This window comes from Sorex fumeus, unplaced genomic scaffold (assembly GCF_029834395.1).
Source record: "Sorex fumeus unplaced genomic scaffold, SorFum_2.1 ptg000043l, whole genome shotgun sequence".
Taxonomy (NCBI): domain Eukaryota; kingdom Metazoa; phylum Chordata; class Mammalia; order Eulipotyphla; family Soricidae; genus Sorex; species Sorex fumeus.
In genome coordinates this window covers 45,624,472-45,643,942 of record NW_026606100.1, presented here as the reverse complement: position 1 = coordinate 45,643,942, position 19,471 = coordinate 45,624,472, and the positions used below count along the sequence as shown (strand labels likewise).

General features: G+C 38.1%; 1 protein-coding gene across 1 annotated transcript; it reads right to left on the bottom strand.

Moving 5' to 3' along the window:
* Window positions 1–642: 642 nt before the first annotated feature.
* PNLIP (pancreatic lipase) lies at window positions 643–13,873 on the bottom strand. Its single transcript, XM_056120736.1, has 13 exons — window positions 13,868–13,873; window positions 13,690–13,735; window positions 12,470–12,624; window positions 11,338–11,460; window positions 9,957–10,091; window positions 9,133–9,244; window positions 7,849–7,968; window positions 7,612–7,731; window positions 6,996–7,114; window positions 4,308–4,437; window positions 3,110–3,218; window positions 2,392–2,556; window positions 643–728 (listed from the first exon to the last, which is right to left on the bottom strand). Exons 2-13 carry the CDS (start codon window positions 13,733–13,735, stop codon window positions 665–667), a joined length of 1,398 nt encoding a protein of 465 aa, XP_055976711.1. The 5' UTR covers window positions 13,868–13,873; the 3' UTR covers window positions 643–664.
* Window positions 13,874–19,471: the final 5,598 nt, after the last annotated feature.

Genomic DNA, 19,471 nt, shown 5'->3' with positions numbered 1-19,471 from the left:
AAAGACAGAGGAAAGAGAATGATCTTATGAAGAGAAAGAGTTTGGACAAAGGCCCAGCAGCATCCTGGGCAAAGATACTCTGTGGGGAGACAGAGTTCGGACGTGAAGTTACCAAAGCAATGAAATGAGAGATAATTCTAGAATTCTAGATGCAAACTAAACCAAGAAGGGGTCTTGTGAGTTCCCAAGAACTTGTGGGTTCTATCCTAAGGGTCAGTGAGAGGAACTTGGATTTGTGTTTTAGAAAGATCAGAAAGGCCGCAGTGAAGAGAGGGGCTGTGGGAAGCCCATTCAGAGCTAGGAAAAAAAGAATTGGCTCTGCCTGGTCCCTGTTTTCTTATGTGGGTTCTGAGATTACTGATTCTGAGCAGACAGAGAAGTGAATGACAAAGGCTAAATGGTGAAAGTGGGTGTTCTCAAGTCTTCCACCTGGAGGGGTTCATTTCTAACCTGGAAATAATATTCCAAGCTCTAATGTCACTTGACATGTAGCAAGATTCAGCAGTGATTGGTAGTTCTTTGAATCCATTTAAAGTTTTGAAACTCAATCACCTGGTCTAACATGTCATTGGAAGTAATGGATACGATGACACAGAGACAAATGTATTGCATCATCATTAGATTTTATTGGTGGTAAAGTTCAAAGGACACATGTCAGCAGCTCCTAACATGGGGTAAGAGTGAGCAGAGTGTCCTCCCTCACGGTCTCCAGACTACAGAAGTTGAACCTGCAGAAAAACAAGAGGTCAGTTTCTCCAGACACACAGTGGATGTGGTGAACATGTAACAACCTCTGCAGCTATCTCTATGGGTCCCTGAGCCAAGACCAGACGTGAGGTGGGGGAATGGGGGTAAGAAGACACCTTCTGATGAAAGGACTGAAATGTGCTCCCCTGTTTTGATTCATGACTGGGCAAATGGCATAAAGAGGAGTCTGAGACATGGTCAATAGAACTGGGAACTGAGCAGGTGATAGGGTAGGGACTGGAGGATAACGTTAGAGGGATCTTGAAACACTGTGCGAGAATTGGTGTAGTAGCTCTGCAACTATAAAGTAACAACTTCAATATTAATTTAAACTAGAATTCCTCAGTAAAAATGAAGACGTGGTATCATTGGACATGCCAAAGACAGTTTAGTTTTCCCATACTAAGAGCACCTTATACACATAAGTGCATCATCAGCCAATGCCACAGAGAATACCAGGGTCAACAGTGTGACAAAAATTCAGCCATAGTAATAATATTACAAGTTCCTAACTATACTGTGAAGGCATTATTTATTTTGATTTGGTACTTGATTTGCAATAACCATATTTGTTTAAAAGTTTAGAAGTTTCCTGCCCTGCTAGAGAATGGGGTACTATTCTCTCTAATCCTTTAAGATGGGTATTTCATGCAGACATGTACACTAATGTTGACTATTCAAAGGAAGAATCTATCTCTGAGATTCTTGCAGTTCTCTTCCTTCTGATTCAGTCATGGGCAATTTTATTGTCTTGAATTTTCTGGATTCTTAGCTCTGATTTCTCTACTCAAGGTAGAATAGAGAAAAAATGGGACTCACATTTTTTTCTACTTGTGTGACACCCTAGGTGCTCTCTCAAAGCATTAGGCTAGACATAACCCTTACTCGTTTCTTATCTCTTTGCTTCCTGTTGTTCAGTATTTTAAGAAACATTATATTTCTTTGTTGTAATTTTTGTTTACTTCCATTGGGAAGAGAATTATGCTTCTGTAACTTTTATTTTTATGAGAAGCAAAACCCTCTCCCTCCACCCCCGCTCAGTTGGACTGAATGACATGCTGATAGAAAGAGTGTATTTCTGTGTCTCAGAAAATGATTTTATACTCAAAGCACTTGGAGTGTTATTGGTATTGTTATCATGTCCATCCAATTACATTTTCTGATAGTTCACCATGGTAAATATTCTTTCATTACACCCATCTCAGTATTGGTTACAATCAAGATTTCTCTAAAATCATGAAACAGACTGACCTATTTGTAATCCTTGACAGGTTAAGTGTTTTCCTAATAATTTAAGGGGAAATTTGGTAAAACTAGGAAGCTTGGTGGAAGTTATACATGTGAAGCACAAGCACAGCACAAGTGACAGCAGCTAGGTGAAATGGTTTTTTTGTTCTAATATCATGAACCCAGACTGTCGCTTTAATACTAATGTGCATCAGAAGAATATGTCCTCATCTACTAATTTGCCAAAGTTGTATTTTTAAAGGGTTGGACTTCCTTTTAAAGGGACAAAAGTTAATAGGAAGCAACTGTTGACAGGGTTGCAGAAAAACCACAATTGGGAGGTTTAATTCAAAGTTAACTGTTACTGGGAGTGGAGGGATAAATGTGATTCAAATCTCTTTGGATTTTGTTACTTACAAGGCTCCATCGTTTCTTTCCACGGTGACCTTAGATACTCCTACTCTAGGAAGAGTTGGGTTGATCACTTTATTGTACCAAAGGAACTTAACCTTCTGGACATCACCAACATTCACATCAGAGTCAAATTCATTGGAGTGAGTACTGCCTGGTTGGAGAGTGCCCCTTGATGTGGAGAAATTAATAAACACATACATGAACATGCATAAATTTACACATAAACATAGATAAATATGTTTCTAATGCTGGTTTATGGTGCAATCCCAATAAGAGTCCCGCTAGTACATTTGTCATGATAAGGTTTTCTCAGTGGGAGGTAGTCCATTTGCCATTAGTTACTTATATTGCTTTAAAGTTATTCTTACTGTAACAAAACTGTAGACTTGTTTTAGTTATAATCCTCCCACAATCAAATGATGACACCATTATAATGTCACCACTCTCTTCTGCCCAGTTGTTTGGTGGTCACAACAATTCTTTACTGATGAAAATGATATGCCACCCATCATAAGAAACATCAATAGCTTTTTCAGGAAATAGAGAAGTTAAGAAGCAGGAGTCTGAAATAGATTTTGTTGAGCCTGAAAGAGTCTTCTCCCTTTCATGGCAAATGGATGGACTGTTCTCCCCTATAGTAATAGACTCTTGTGTCCATAATATACCTAATTAGTGCTAAGTATTTCAACACTGAAGAAGCTTTGAGTCATTTTGCACTCACTTGAAAATTTCATACTGCTTAGAGTTTCCGTTACTTCCAAACAAAGACACCAGCGCATGTCCTGTCACCTTCTTTCCAGACAGAGTGATGGTTACCTTATACCTCCAGCCTGTACCAGGAAGATATTTGCAAAATGTCAGTTCACAGAGAAGCTGCATGGAAGACAGGATCAACTTGGGTCCCACTGTAACTAGCTTGGAATAATTTATAGAAGTCACAGAGTGATTTTTCTGGTGAAAGGATCATGGATGATCCTTTGTTTAAATATTCATAGAACAGATCTTAGAAGCAGGGACGAGTATAGAAACTTTACAAAGGTAATAGAATTCAAAATAATGGACTAAATTATTCATGTTAATTTCAATATTTTCACCGCAGAATATAATCTAGGTGAAACTTCTGCTAAAATCTGGTAAAAGATTTTCAAAAATATTCTGCTAAAAGATTTTTAAAATTTTTTCCTCTAAAATGGGAAAATAGAGTATGACAATTTTATCAATTTACTTCACTTTTCAGATCACAGATTATAGATTTTAGAGTAGTGTCATTTTTTTTATCTGAGAGGTCTACATTGTTTAAAAATTATAACTCAAGTTTCCATTGTCCTTGGAAATATATTAATTTTTGGTCCACATTAGTGGGGGAACTACCAGTTTTTGCCATTTAGAGGTGGTCTGGACCACACTTGGAAAGAGTGAATATTTTGACTTTATCTATGCAATGCAGCTAAACTTATTGACTGCTGTCCAGAAGTTTTTTACTCTGTTATCCAGAAAGGACCTCAGGACCTGTCCCCAGGCTTGGCCATCCCTCTAACCTTTATTTTCTATTATCCAGGTATTCATTGATAATCCTAAATATTTCATAATTCTGTCAAACCCTTTCCATGCCCACCACCACTGCCATCTCTCTTTTTCATTGATTTTCTGTTTCTGACATAACTTCAGAAAAACTCCTGACTGAAAGGGGGAGAGGCTGAAGTAGAAGAAATACTCAAAAATTCAATGTGAGGGAATCTGTTTTCTGTCATGTCCCCAACTCTGTTCTGCTTTCCATGTTAGTAAAAGTGATAGTTAAACATGTGAGTATATTTTTTATGTTTGTGAGGAATGTTTAAAACTTTTGTGCAGAAAAGCATTTTCACTCAACATAACAAAGTAAGAATTTGAGGCAATAAAAAAAAGATAGAGAGGCTTACGGGCAAAGTGGCTGGCATCACCGGTGTTAAGATAAAATTTCTGGAACTCTGCATTTGTTTTCCCAACGAATCTATCAGCATAATGGCCCATCTGTGGGCAGCCTCCAGCTGGACAGGGGAAGCACTTGTTCTAGAGAAAATTAAAAAATGCGGATGAGAATGTTCTTTATTTCATTTCATTATTATTATTCTGGTATGGGGGGACACTCTCCGTGGTACTCAGAGGCTACTCCCAGCTCTGTGCTTTAGAGATGCTCTTGGCAGAGCTTGGAACTCTTGGGGATCCACCCTGGGCCTCCCGAATGCAGATCATCCATACCAACCCTTAGAGCTACCTCCTTGATACGTAGCTCTTTCTTTTAATAACACACCACCTTTTTGCATGCACTGCTACAATTCAAATATTCTAAAGAGAATTCTGTTCAAACACAAGGACTAGCAAAGTTTAAAAGGCATCTCATTTTAAAATAATGAACTGGCAATTTCACTGTTAAATAACATCACATTTTTAAAGACATACAAATCACATGAGAATGAATCTATAGCTTTTCTCTTCTGCCTAAGTTTCCTTGAGACACCTTTCTGCTGGGAGGTAGCTATTACAGAAAAAAAAAGAGCAGGAGGTGACAATCAGTTTCTGATATTGATCCAATGGGAGGACAAAAGTCAGGGTTTTCTCAATTTCTCTAGTTCCCACAAATCAGCATCTGAGAGATTCGGATCTCAGAATTGTTCCAATGTGGAAGGAAAATGAGTTTGGGGTCTGGAGAAGATAGAGATCATATAGGACAATGTTCTTTTCTATGAACATGGGTTTTTGGGAGAGGAAGGGAGGGAACATATTGGGGGAAAACAAGCATGACAATTCTAGCTGTGGGAGGGCAAAGGCTTCTCCACAACAGAGGCCTATGGTAAGACTCCTGGATTTGTGGATCAGATGGATGGTGCCAGCCTCAGGGTCTTTATCTCACACAAGCCAATGAGAAACTTAGTCAGCTAGACAGAAATGACCCAAACACTTCAGGGAATGCTCCAACAAAAAAGTCAACAGATGCTAGTCATGTACCCATCAATAAGGCAGATCCGCCCTCCCTAATTGCCCTTTCCCCGCCCAATATATGCCCTGATCGCCACTGCTCACAGAGTCATAAATAAATTCTATGAGAACATGACTTCCAAGAGGACAATCTTTCACCTAAATTAACAAGCAACAATCACTCCATCCTGTATATATTTTCCTACCCCCTTTCAAGGAATATTTACCTGTATGAAGAAGCTCTACCTCTATATTTGTGTTTTCCCCCCACATAAAAAAAAAAAACCAAAACTGACATAACCTTGCTGATTGTTAGGTCTTAACTGCAATTTCTTAAAGATCTCTAAGAAAATCTTTGTTACACTGGCAGATAAAATTCTGACTCACAGCTGAAATATTATTTAACAAATGTTTGAGCATCTCCTGAAATATTTGTATTACTTAAAGTCTTTTTTTTTCTTTTTGGGTTACATCCAGTGATGCACAGGGGTTACTCCTGGCTCATGCACTCAGGAATTAGTCCTGGCCATGCCCAGGCGACCACATGGAACACTGGGAATCGAACCCGGGTCGGGCTGCGTGCAAGGCAAATGCCCTACCCGCTGTGCTATCACTCCAGCCCCAATTACTTAGAGTCTTAACTGGATGAAACCTAAACTTCAATATCTGCTTTCCCCATTACTTAGAGAATGGGTATTTGGGAAAAATATAAAAATAAAGTTAGACTAAAGAGGGTATCTTTGTGTGTGCTTGTTTTGTGTAAAATCTGTACTGTGAATTAAACATCCATGCCCTAAAATACACAAATATAAATATCAACATTTGTTGATTGCTGACTATTATGTTTCAATGTGTGGGTCAAAAAAAATAAAGCACACATCTCCTTATATTCTCCCACCAAACTTTGGAGTCTACCATTATTATTTACACTTAGAAATGAAGAAACTGCTCTCCTACAATTTTCCCCTCAAATCATTGATTTATTTGATGACAAAACCAGAACTCACATTCTCTCCCTAGTTCCTAAGATAGATCTCCTTATTAATTTTCACTTCATCTTGCATAATACTTGAAATTCTGTTTATTAAATGATGTATGTTATAAATTTTTACTTGAAAATATTACAATGGCTAGAAATGCAATTGAACAAACAGACAGTTGCTATGTTATACTCAAGATCACATTTAAGGATCCTAATATAGAGAATATCAAAGAAACTGAGCAATCAAAAGTAAAAGAAGATCTTGGCAATTAGGATATTGCACAGAAATAGTCTCATGCCTACAATGACACTATTTTATAAGGTCAGTCTTTAGAACAAATTGTCCATGTTAATAAGGATCCTTTAGCATAGTTGGGATTTCTTCCATGAGACTCTCTTTGTATTCACCTAGAATTAGTTTCCAAATAAGTTTTACCATTTGCTCGCTACATATAGAAGTCATAAAAACTCAGCAGATAGCAGAAATTTCAGTTTACAAGCCCATTTCTCTGAAGTTCTCCTTTGCCTCATCATGATTTTAATAAAGATTTATACTTCAGCGTATGGATAACATGACAGTCAAAGGATAACAAAACTGGATGCCAGTCATGTACCAGTCATGAGAGTGGCGGTCCCCAAGTTTCCCAAGTCCAAGAAAGTGTTGACTTACTGCTTTGAAAATATTGTAAGAGGCACATGAGTATCCAGAGAAGCCATCGGGATAGAGGATGCTGTCAGCGTAATACTTGTAGCTTCTGAGGTGATTACAGGCAAAGAAGTCACGACTTCCTTTAAAATTAGACATGATGACCCATAAGCAACTGACCTGAATTTCCAGCTTTAACTAACCAGTGCTAACTCTTGGCTTTCATAAATCAAATCATGCACTAAATGTATTTGTGGTGTTTTTTTTTCTTTTTGGGGGGGGGTCACACTCAGTAGTGCTCAGGGCTTCTTCTTGGCTTTGTACTCAGAAAACTTTTAGAGAGTCTTGAGGGACCATATGTAGTACTAGGGAATAAACCCTTTTTTACCCTATGCAAGGTGAGTACCCTACCTTTTGCATTATTGTTTTAGCTCTAGGAAGCTGACTTTGAAATATTCTTTCCTATACTCTTCTTTCTCTCTTCCCCCAATAAAAATTCCTTATCCCTGGAATACAATTGAATGCCATTTTTGATAGAAAAATGTGAGACCTCTATCATGCCCAAATATTTACTAACTTTAGCAAAACAAAGCTCAGAACTTGCCAAAATAAAATTTCTTGGTGCATCTAATGGTTTTACCTTCCCAGATTCCCTCGATATCCACAATCTGAGACAGAATGTTCTTCTGACATCCGGGCATCTCTTCTCCTCCATTTGGGAAGAAATCCATGTGGCCCACAGTTTGGCTCATTCCAAATCCTGAGGGATTTTTCAATATGAAAAAGTTGAGATGAATATAGAGAATCAAAATGCACAAAAAGCTCTCTAACATATGGACTTATAAAAAACTCTTGGAAGGTGAATTCAGGGACTCACCAACGTTGGGGATGATGGGGGAAGCATCAGTGTGAATGACATCCACAAACTTGGCATCACTGGGATCCAGTCGAACCAATTCGGGTGTGCCCTGAAAGCAAGGTTCAGCGGGATCCAATCCTAAAGAAAAAAGGATGTGTCATGGTAATTTCCTTGTGCCTGTGCATTTGCTTTTCTTCATTAATTACTGGATGAAAGCATGGATGTAATCTTGATTAATACATGAAAGAGAATCTAGTCCCTTCCCTTTTTTACCATTTTCTCAAGAGAAACATGTGTCTAGCTTACTATTTGTATTAAAATACATTTTTCTCAAACCATGGAATTGATTCTACTTATTGACACAGTCTCTATACCAATCCTATTCCCCTCCCAGCAGTTACTAGTATAGAGTCAGGCTCAGGGAGCTGACTCCAAGGAGTTCCTCATGCTAAAAGATGATCACCTCCCAAGAGGTCAAAGAACTGGACTTTCATAGTCTTGGGGCCATAGTTTCATAAATTGCCTGGTAGAGCCAGCTTTACTCAACATTGATGACTTATGGGGAAGAAACGCTCTCCTCAGTAAATTAGCAATAGACATTTTAAATGTATTAGAAATGAGCCAAAATATTTGAAAAGAACCACAATGTCACAGAAAATGAATGTTCTCTAAAATAGTCATTTTTCTGATCTGGGATTACAAATTATTTCATAAAATTTAACAGGCTGGACTGAAGATTTTGGTACCCAATTTGTGAGCTCAGTGGCTAGTGTGCAGTTCATAAGATTATGTTTCTTATTTAATTAGCAATGCAGAGAATTGGCAGCTTGGGTCAGTCTCACCTGCTCCCTCAACTCTTATGTTGTATTTAATGAGGTTTGGGTGAATTATTAATGGCTACTGACATAGAATATGATTAATTATACATTTTTTAGCTCTTCAGACTTAATGCTATTTGTTATTTATTCTATTATTTACATTTTATTCTATTCCAGAAACTTGTCTACTGTGAGGAATACCCAACAAAGGAAATCCAATTGATATGAATAAGCCTCTAGATGTTCTTAATTCACAAGCTTTATTCATATGTTAAATGGGACTTTATAGACCAATGATCGATATTGATAAAAAAAAGAATCCACAAGGCCTAGAAAACACTGATTTATGATCTATTGGGAAAAAGTGAAAACCTGTCCATCAGGAATCAAAGGGGCTACCCCATATTTCTATATTTTGAGATACTAAGAGGCTAAGGTTACACAACTCCAACTCGGGTTATAGTCTTTACTGTTTTCAACCAACCTGTGATCCGAGCAATAGTGCCATTGGTTCTTCTTCCAGCCTCTCCAGCAGCATGAGACCCCAGACTGTGGCCAATGATATGAACGTTGGACACAGAGTAGTCTAGTGATGACTGTAGGAAAGAATACTTGGTTAGATGGGTACTAAACAGTCAAACATAGCAGTCAATTTTGATGTGTTTGTGTGTGTGTGTGTGTGTGTGTTTGGGTTTCTTTTCCACAATGATAATTGAAAATAGCAATGAGTTTAATGTTTAAACTTGAAAGTGGAGCTCTTGGGTTGTTTCGTATTAATCATCTTTGACAGATGATGAATTGGTACAGAGAGATGTGGAACTGTAGACTGTAGTAACAGAAACCACAATTTAAGAACATTCAAATTGAACATTTTCTATAGTTTTAGTATCCAAAGTGGGCTTGTTTTGTATCCTTGGGCTTCTTCCCTTAGAAATCATAATCAAGGAAACAAAAATAAAATTGGTTGATCTTGAAGTTGACAAGATAGTAACCGGATTTAGTAAAATGTTGAAGAATTTAGTAGACATTAACTATCTGATTCCTTGAATAATACCTCTTAAAAATCTAGTGCATTGATCTAAAGTAAGTTTGGTGATGAAGTTTAATTCTACATTTGACTTGCAGTTTTCTTTTCAAACAAAGGCAAGGACAAACCTCAGAAGAAAATTATCTTGATCACCGAATGAAGCCACATTTCTTGGTGGGGATAGGAGGATTGGGAGAGTGAGGTGTGTGAGATTTAAAACAATGCTGAGGTACTAAAATAATCTTTTTTATTTGAAAAAAAAACAATGCTGAGGTTGTTACCTGCAGAAAGTCGATGAGATAGGCCACTTCTGCACCCACAACCCGAATGTTCTGTGAGGCCTGAGTGTAGCCAGTTCGAGATCCACTTTTCCAGTCCACACAGATGCAGTTCACATTTTCCACCTTAAACATGTTCTGGTGGGAAAGACAGAATCAAGAGGCAAAGCATTCAGAGTCTTTAAAAATAACTAATTGGCCTAGCTGAGGACAAATTTCCTCTTTCACCTATTCAAGCTAGAAACTCTTCTCCTACTTGTTTTGAAGCCCAAAGCTATGAGAATATTTTCCAGTCAATTATGGAGATAGAATCTCTTGTACAACTTAACCTTGACCTCGTGTTGGAGGTTTGGCCACCATGAGAACCGGGTTTTTAAGATTTCTACCGTAATACGTGCAAAGATGTTCATGTCAAGGGGAAGTGTGGTACAACGAGTTGTCTCAGAGCATTGGAAATGTACTAAGACCTCAATTATCCCTTACTGGAACATATTCGAATTATGGCTTGCTTTGGCCACAGACACAATAATTACTATTTATTTATTATAATAGATAAATTATGACAAATTTGTCATTATACCTTACCATAGATATTAATTCTAATTAACTTATTACTCTTTCACTCTTGTTAAATTGCTATTCTAAATTATCATTAAATCTAAATTATTTTAGAAGCTTCTCTTTTAATTCTATACTTGACTGTTGACGTCGACAATTGTTAGAATCAGTGGTTACTTGCTGATTTGCATTTAACTCAGTGCAGCCTTTGAACCCTGGGCAGGTTTGAAATGAAAAAGGGTTAGGAAGACCTCTGAGTTTTCTCTCAAGACTTCTAGTAAAATGACTACACCTTTGTGCTACTGCTGGCTATGGAAGCTTGATGAAGAAATGAACATACAAGAATGTTCTTCAGGCAATGGCAGCTACTAAAATTTGTCTTTGAATTCTTCATGATCACAGGATCCACAGCCAAAGGCAAATGTAGGAAAATAAGGCCATGATTGTTTCCAGAACAGAAGCTAGGGCTGAAAACATATTTGTGTTTCCTAGCTATTGCTACCACAAGACATAAAATATTTGTAAAAGGAAAAAAAAAGAAAACATTATATCTTTTTAGAAATGAAAAATGATATACAGCAATGCCCACTAACACTTAAAAATATTTGTACTAGCTGTGCAGGGATCACTAATCGGGTGGTCCAGATGCCCATCCACCACACACAGACTGTCTCCAGTCCACTAGATCCACTACTACCTCCTGCAGGTCAGAGGATTCTCCAGGGTCACAGTAGCTGGCATTTGTGCTACTGTTTGAGGTCTGCCCTCTCCCTGTGTTAATTACTCCCACAGAAACAACCTTCCCGACGAGAAAACCATTTCTTACCCTGCACATATTAGACAGCCAGCCTTCTTCTCCCTTGTCAATGAATCCATGGATAATGAAACGGGTTTTTCTGTTTGTTTTGAAGTTGGAGCTTGAGATAACGTCTAAATCTGCGGAGATTTCCTATTTGGGAGAGAAAAGTGTTTAAAGTCGCATTTCCAACAAAACTGTTTGCACATGCAGGGAGATAGAGGGTAGAAGACTGCGGGGACTTGGGGAATTAACTTCATTAAAACGACCACCCATATCACCAAATAACGCAGATTCTATATAATCACTATCAATGTCCCCACAATATTCTTCATAGAAACAAAGCAAAAAAAAAAAACATAAAATGTATTTAAAACCAAAGAGACCTTGGCCAGCAAAACCAAACCTGAAACGAAAGAATAACAATGGAGAATTGGGTGTCTCTGCTTCAAACTATACTACAATGTAGCACTGTAGCACAGTCCTTCCATTGTTCATCGATTTGCTCAAGCAGGCACCAGTATCTCCATTGTGAGACTTGTTACTGTTTTTGGCATATCGAATATGCCAAGGGTAGCTTATACTACAAAGTAGCACTAATTAAAAGAGCATGGTATTAGAATGAAAAAAAGATCAATGGATTGTCCATTGTAACCAAGCAATCATCACTGTTGTCCTTTATAAGATATCACAACATTGTTTCAGTTGTTTAACTCAGGATATTATATCTGTTATCATATTGGTGTCAGAGATCTTGTCTCTACACATTGGAAGATTATATATATGTGGATGTTAAGTGTGTCTATAAGCTTTATATATGTGTGTACAAAAAATGTTGGGAGAGTATATACAATTTGGGATATTATATATTTAAGTGTGCATGCATATATATCTATCATTGGAGTATATATCAAGTATAGCCATGAAGGTAAGATAACAATAATATCAAATTGACAGAACTTTTATAAACAATATAGTAATTAAAACAATAAATATATAAGCAATATAATATATAAAGTTATTTTCTTGTTTCTTCTCCTTAGAAGACATAAAGTTCATAACAGATGGTACATAAAACAGATACATAAACAGAAGATTACATTAACATATTTTGATAACCTAATACATAAGACATCCTTCTGAAAAAGAGAAATGTTCTTACTTGGTAGTTGTCTTGGTTCTCATTAGTGTACAGAAGGAAGCGGGTATTGACATCCTTTGGAGCCCAGGGCAAAATTTTAAGGGGTCTTTCTGTAATTCCGGCCCATGGGGAGTTATCACTGAAGCAGCCAAGTCTCTCAAAGCAGACTTCTTTTCCTGCAATCACCCACAGGAATTTCAGAGATATTAGTTTAACTAGAAAATTCTGTTTAGTGGTTTCTGCCAAAATTGAAGGTAAATTGCATTTTACAGCTGATTTATTTTCTCTATGTCCCCAAACATCTCTTTTTAGCTACATACCCACAACACTTCAATCAACCTTGTCCCACCCAGCTGGAGACACTGTCATTTCACATGACTCTTGCTCCCCTCTTGTATGTGTCCAATCTCATAATGGGGAACCTTGGTCCTTCTCGATACCCAAGAAATCAGCAGCCTCATGTGCCCAGACTTTGGGGAATAAGATTCCAAGCTTCTGGTCTCAGTTATTGTCTTTGAGCTTTGGACAGAGAGCTTTGATTTCATGCAAATTCCCAAACTTTATTTCTTCATCTGGCCCATATTTAGATCCCTGAACTATGTTTAAGGAGGGCCTGCATGATGGGGGAAATTGATGCTCACAAACAAACAGGAAATTCTTGGTTTGGCCCAGCTCAAGACTTGAATAGTGTCCAATATAAGATCAACACAGAGGAAGGCGTCTTTCAGGGAATAAAGCTTCTATCCTACAGGAATAGGAGCAATAGCTATTTGTGGGGAACTCCACTTTTGGAAATCTCACTGTGTTACAAGTTTTGGGCATGATGCCTCACAATCTCACAGTAACTCCTTGAGAAGGATCATATTAGATACCCATGTCATGGATAAAGAGAGTGAAGCACAAACTAAGAATTGGACTCAGGGTTCCAACCCCACACTCATTACCATATTGAGATGGCTAGACCTAGCAATGAAAATTTCGAATTAAATTTGAGTTTCAGATTAACAATGATAAGTTTTCAGTATTGATGCATCACACAGTCAATGGTTTATCTGAAAAACTTCAGATAACACTAGCTCATCTAAAATTCAAACTTAACTGGACATTTTCAGTTTTCCCTGCCAACAAGTAACTTCCATGATTCTCTCCTCAGGGCAGTTTGATTTAGCCAACATTGCCTTTCCTCAAAGTATCAAGCAGTCAACCTCTTCCAACTCTACATAAGAACTTTTTTCCCTTACCTGCTACTGCACCCAGCAGCAGGAAGAAGGTCCAGATGGGCAGCATCTACATAAAGTAAAAAATACGGTTGAGTCTCACTATGTTCATTTTCCAAAAGTTGGTAAGTCTCATTAGCCCTCAGAAAGAGAATAGGTTGATTCTACTAATTCTTGCATGGGCATCATGTTCCTGACTCACCGTGGCGGTTCCAGGCTGGTTCCACACAAGAACAACTCAAGAACACCAAAAAGCCCTTTTATAGACAAACCTTATCTTTGTTGCGCAGCCCCATGGAACAGTACCAGGGAAAGAGAGGAGGTTCCAAGGATGTGTTTCTAATTTTAATCATAAACAAACCAAGAGTGATAGAGTAGGTAAAGTTTTCCACAGGAATCCTGGAGTGATGAGGAGAAGGTAAATACCCACTGTTCTCTTCTGTTGCGATTGTATAACTCTCAGAATCACCATCCTTCCATTGCAAGGAAAGTTCTAGTCTGTCCCTACTTCTAGTCTGACAATACACTGTGAGGGTTTGTGGGATATGAAAAACCAAATTTTTACAGATTCTATAATAGGAGTATTGAAAACAAATATAAAAATTCTTTCCTGCTCATGCTGTTCTTGTGTAACCTTGCTTCCCCACAAGGACAGCCGAAAAAGAGGCTGTTCATTTTTTTTCTTTTTGGGTCACACCCGGCGATACACAGGCGTTACTCCTGGCTCTTCACTCAGGAATTACTCCTGGCGGTGCTCGGGGGACCATATGGAATGCTGGGAATCGAACCCCAAATGGCTGTGTGCAAGGCAAACTCACTACCCACTGTGCTATCGCTCCAGCCCCGAAGAGGCAGTTCTTAAAGAGAATTCTTGCCTTTATGGAAAGCAGTTGGCATTTTATTTTGATAGTCCACAGAAAAGATTTCTTTCTCAACAATAATACAGGGGAAGTAATAAATCAACTGATCAAAGGGATAAGAGTATTACCAAAATCAAAACATGACCCTGTCATCAGATGAAATTCTGAATAAGAGAGGAAATAAAATTTAACTTGGGAAAAAACTGACATGGGAAAAAAATCTAGCAGAAAGTATTTCAAAATAAAAAAAATAAAAAGGAAGTGTTTTTTTGGTGTTAGATATATTGCTTAAATATAATAAAACTTAACATGATGCCATAATTTTAATAGGCCAGAACCACTGAACCTAAGAATATCATAGAGATAGCTTAAATCTATGAAACAGCAATGTGTCTTTGGTCAAAAATAGTCAAATAAGAATTTAACCTGCTGACAAAGTTTCTAGGTCCAGAAAAATATCAATAAAATTATGTGTAAGGAAAGTTCCAGAAATTTTGGCAAGGGCAATGTAAAATCAAGAAAGAAGCTGAAGGAACTCTGACAAATTCCCACTGAGTCTTTCCTACCTCAGGGTTTAACGCCTTGGTTTCTCTCTGTCTAAAAACATCTCCCTTCAGTATTTTCATCAGTGGGTATTACTTGCAATCACTAACAGCTCCCCAACTCAGAAGAAAATGTAATTCTCTGGGCCTGTTGACATATTTCAATATCTAGCCTAATTGGTACCTAGGATTCAAAGGCCCATAGGGTAAGATATCCCTGTTGAGGAAAGAACCAACAATGAGAGGAGGAATATGAAAAGTAATTTGTTTCGCTCAATTGATATAGCAGAAATTTCCTACATAATTTTACTATGAACAACTATAATTTTTAAGTTTTTGATTTAAATCAGGAAAACACATGCACCAAAAAAAGTCATGATGTCAGGAATATTTTTCGGGTGGAGAGCATACACCTAGCATGTGTCACACTCTGAGTCTGATTCTCATGTGTCCCCAACCCTTAACACTGCTAGGAGTGAGTGGTCCTGATTAAAAAAAGGAACCAATGTTTACGTTAGAGTTACTATAGAGTAAGATATATTCTGTGTGAATTGCAAAAATAATGTAGAGAATTTCTAAGTTGTCATTTTCAATAGTGCAACATTTAATCTGGAATTAAGCAAATCTTTATTTAGTGTAGACTGTAGAGTTAGGACCAAATGTTAGCAAATTCTTAAATTATATTAGAATCCAAAGGAATTGTTTTATGAACTAAAATAGGAGCAAACTTTAGAATGCATTGGAAAGATGAAGCATCCCAAATTCCAATAAAAGTTAGGAAGAAATTGAACATAATCAGCAATCTATTGTGCCAGCTCAGGATGAATGGATCCCTTATGGTCAGTCTTGCTGAACCCTTTGGCTGGGTTGTGAAATTTTATGAACCATATTGTCTCATTCTGATCAAGAATGTGCTTTCTAGGAATATCTGTTCACAGGACATCTGGCAGAGATTGCTGGCTTCTTCCTACAGGGAATAAATCCATTATTATCTCCTTGCAGGAAGATAGGTCATGTGATCTATTTCTGACAAATCAAGTGTAAGTATGTAGGTATTTACTGTGATTGTCCATGGTTGACACAATTACCACATGATCTTCCACTTGTTCCCTTCTACAACCTGAGTGACCTCAATTCAGGTAGCAGATAACAGAGCCAGAAGATGAAAGGATTCTTGGTTCTCTCCATACAAAAAAGCTACCTATAAATGATGAAAATATATTATGAAGTTTTCATGATTAAGAAATAAATTCCTTTTGGGTGGGGATGGTGGGAGGGACACAGGAACATTGGTGATGGAGAATGGGCACTGTTGGAGGGACTCGAACAGTTTGATTGAAACGTGATCACAAAAATTTATAAGTCTGTAACTGTATCTCATAGTGATTCATTAAAAAAAAGAATAGAAACAAATTTCTTTTATTTTAAGTCCCTAATATTTCAGGGTGATAGCAATTAGGATTGCCTTAACTGACAGCAATTACTCTATTGTTCAATGATTCTCCTACTTCCAAGAATAGTTCAGGCACTAAACAAAACCTTGAGCACTAAATTTTACTACAAAATTTAGATGGTATTTATGTATAACAGTAATATTTGTTTTCACTCTAGTCCTTTGTTTGAAAACTCTCCTTTTCTGTTGCTTCCTGAATTAAAGAAAGTAATCGCTTTATTCATATTCATAGAATTCTTATTTTAAGGAACGTTTCTTAAAAGTTTCATCCCCGTTAGTGGAGACAACCAACATATTTCATGAGCAATATTGTTCTTTAGGGTTTGAAAATTCACCCTGTGTTTTGTGGGCTCCCAGAGGCAACTTGTGTGTAGCTGGGGGCAGTTCTGAGTACTGGATCAGTGGGAAGTTCAAATATTTGCCACAGGTAGGTGGATTAGAGTTAACGCTGCTCTTCAATAATCTTTGCTCCTACTCATGTTTTCGTATTATGGGCTAGAAGGAGACTCTGGAGAGGGTGACAGAGCCAAGGCAATCCTTCTCTAGGTACCTATGGCATTGAGAGTGAACTGGCATTGAGACAAATTCCACTCTGGATTATTAATTAATCCTTGTTTTGAATTCAGCAGAGCATTACGTAAATATTGGTTCAACACTGACACTGAAATCTTGGGTCTTGAAAAATAAAAACAAGCAGATTAAATGTCTCTAGTCTAGTAGGTATGTTTGCAGAGGAATTAAATATTGACCAACACTGGCAATCTTGAGACCAAGTGAGGGAAAGAAAGGCCTGGGGACATCTGGGTAGCCAGATAACCAGAATGTTAGCCACATGGGGCTTCATTTACTTAAGATGGTCTGTCTTCCCTCCTCCAGTTCTGCTTACAAAGAGAGTGGTACATTCATGTCAATAACAGAGTTATCCACCCATGACAGGAACACTGCTTGACCAAAGCTGCTGAATTCCCTTGAGAGGAAAGGACCATGGGAATCTGGGAGTTCCTGACCCTTCACATCTTGCAAAACAATCCTTTTGTCCAATGGGAGAGGAGTCCACTCACTTAGAACCAGGAGTGGGATTCCAGTCAACCTTCCTTGTTATGTATGAAGATGATTCATTTTGAGGGAAAAACTAACAAGCAATCTCAAAGTGTTAAAGCACTAATGATTGAGCTTCACATACTTTTATCTCACTTAGTAACCCACAGAACCTTTGGGTTCTTGAGCTATTTTTTTTTTTTTTTACGAAGACAATGGAGCAATAGCACAGCGGTTAGGGCATTTGCCTTTCACGCAGCCAGCCTGGCCGAGCCGGGTTCGATTCCTCTGCCCCTCTCCAAGAGCCCGGCAAGCTACCGAGAGTATCTCGCCCGCATAGCGAAGCCTGGCAAGCTACCCAAGACGTATTGAATATGCCAAACACAGTAATAACAAGTCTCAAAATGGAGATGTTACTGGGCCCACTCGAGCAAATTGATGAACAACAGGAGGACAGTGCTACAGTGCTATGAAGACAATGAGACTCACGAAATTTAAAAAATCTGCTTGGGGTTACATGATCTGCAAATAACAGAGTTAAATTTGGAGGGTCACATTCTTTCTCTCAGCCTGAGATAACCTGTCCAGATGTAGTCAGAGAAGTCCATGTTCTCCCAGTATGTATTAGTCTAAAATTTATCAAAGAAGGTCAAGAATTGTGTATAAGGGCCAGAGAGATAACTCAAAGGGGAGGAGGTCCTTATGAAACAAAGCAAATGAACTGACCAAAAAGAACTGATACAACAGAGGTGTTAAGATGTGAATGATAACAGAGGTGCTAATATGTGAGTGCAAATACACATGTGTAAGACTGAGTATCTGCTTTCTAAAACAATCACATAGCTTTTTAAAAGTAAATTTTAAAAGTAGTTTTATTTGTGTTTTGCTTTCCTACTACTAATGAAGTAAAGGGAAATTTTGTTAATAAGAATATGACTTTTGTAACATTGAATATGATCATTTACTTCCCGAGCAATCACAGTGGTCTTCTTTTTTTTTTTTAAATTAATTAATTTATTTATTGAATCGCTGTGGGAAAAGTGACAAAGCTTTCAGGTTTCGGTCTTGGTCATGCAAATATCAATCACATTTCCCTTTACCAATACTTACTTTTCACCGAAGAACCCTAATAAACCCCCACCCCCCACCCCAATGCCTGTGAGGCAGATGAATTCTAGTTAACACTCTATCTACTTTGACTAGCTTCATTGTTTCGATAAAAGTTGCAACATTATTATTTAGAGTTTACCTCCCACCCCCCCCCCCCCGCCCCAATCAGCCATACTGAAAAAGCATTGTGAAATGATTTGCTTTCTACAGCTGGGTTCAAGAATTAAATGATGTCGCACGGCCGCTATAGCGGCCGCACAGTTTTGGATTTCTGCTATTTTACTTATTAACCCTGGAAGTATTTCTACTGAGAGTCAGATAATTAAGAGATTTGTTTCTGTGCTCTGGGGCCGTGACCGTGCCAGAGAGCCGCTTGTGGGGGGCAACTGGTGACCTCAGTAGGGCGTGAAGGACGGGCCGGAACGCTCCCCGTCCCATGAGGTTTCAGTCGCGCCCCCACCTCCGGCTCATATCTGCTCTCCACAAGGCTCCTGTGCGGCAGCCATCTTTCTTTCCAGAGAGGAGAGGGTGGAAGGGAGCAACACCCTTTCCCCTCTGGGCAGACATGACACAGTGGTCTTCTAACTCATTTTATTTTTGTCCTCGAATTGTTCCCCTTTTGTCTGTTATGAATACACTGCTAGACAGTCAGGTTTAAAATTTATATTGGTCATTAACCCTTTAATCTCTTATAACCAAGATATATATGGTACTGGTAGAACTTTAAAAGAAAAAACATCCAATCCCATCAAAAGACAGGAAGAAGAAATGAATAGAAGCTCCTCAAAGAAGAAATACAAATG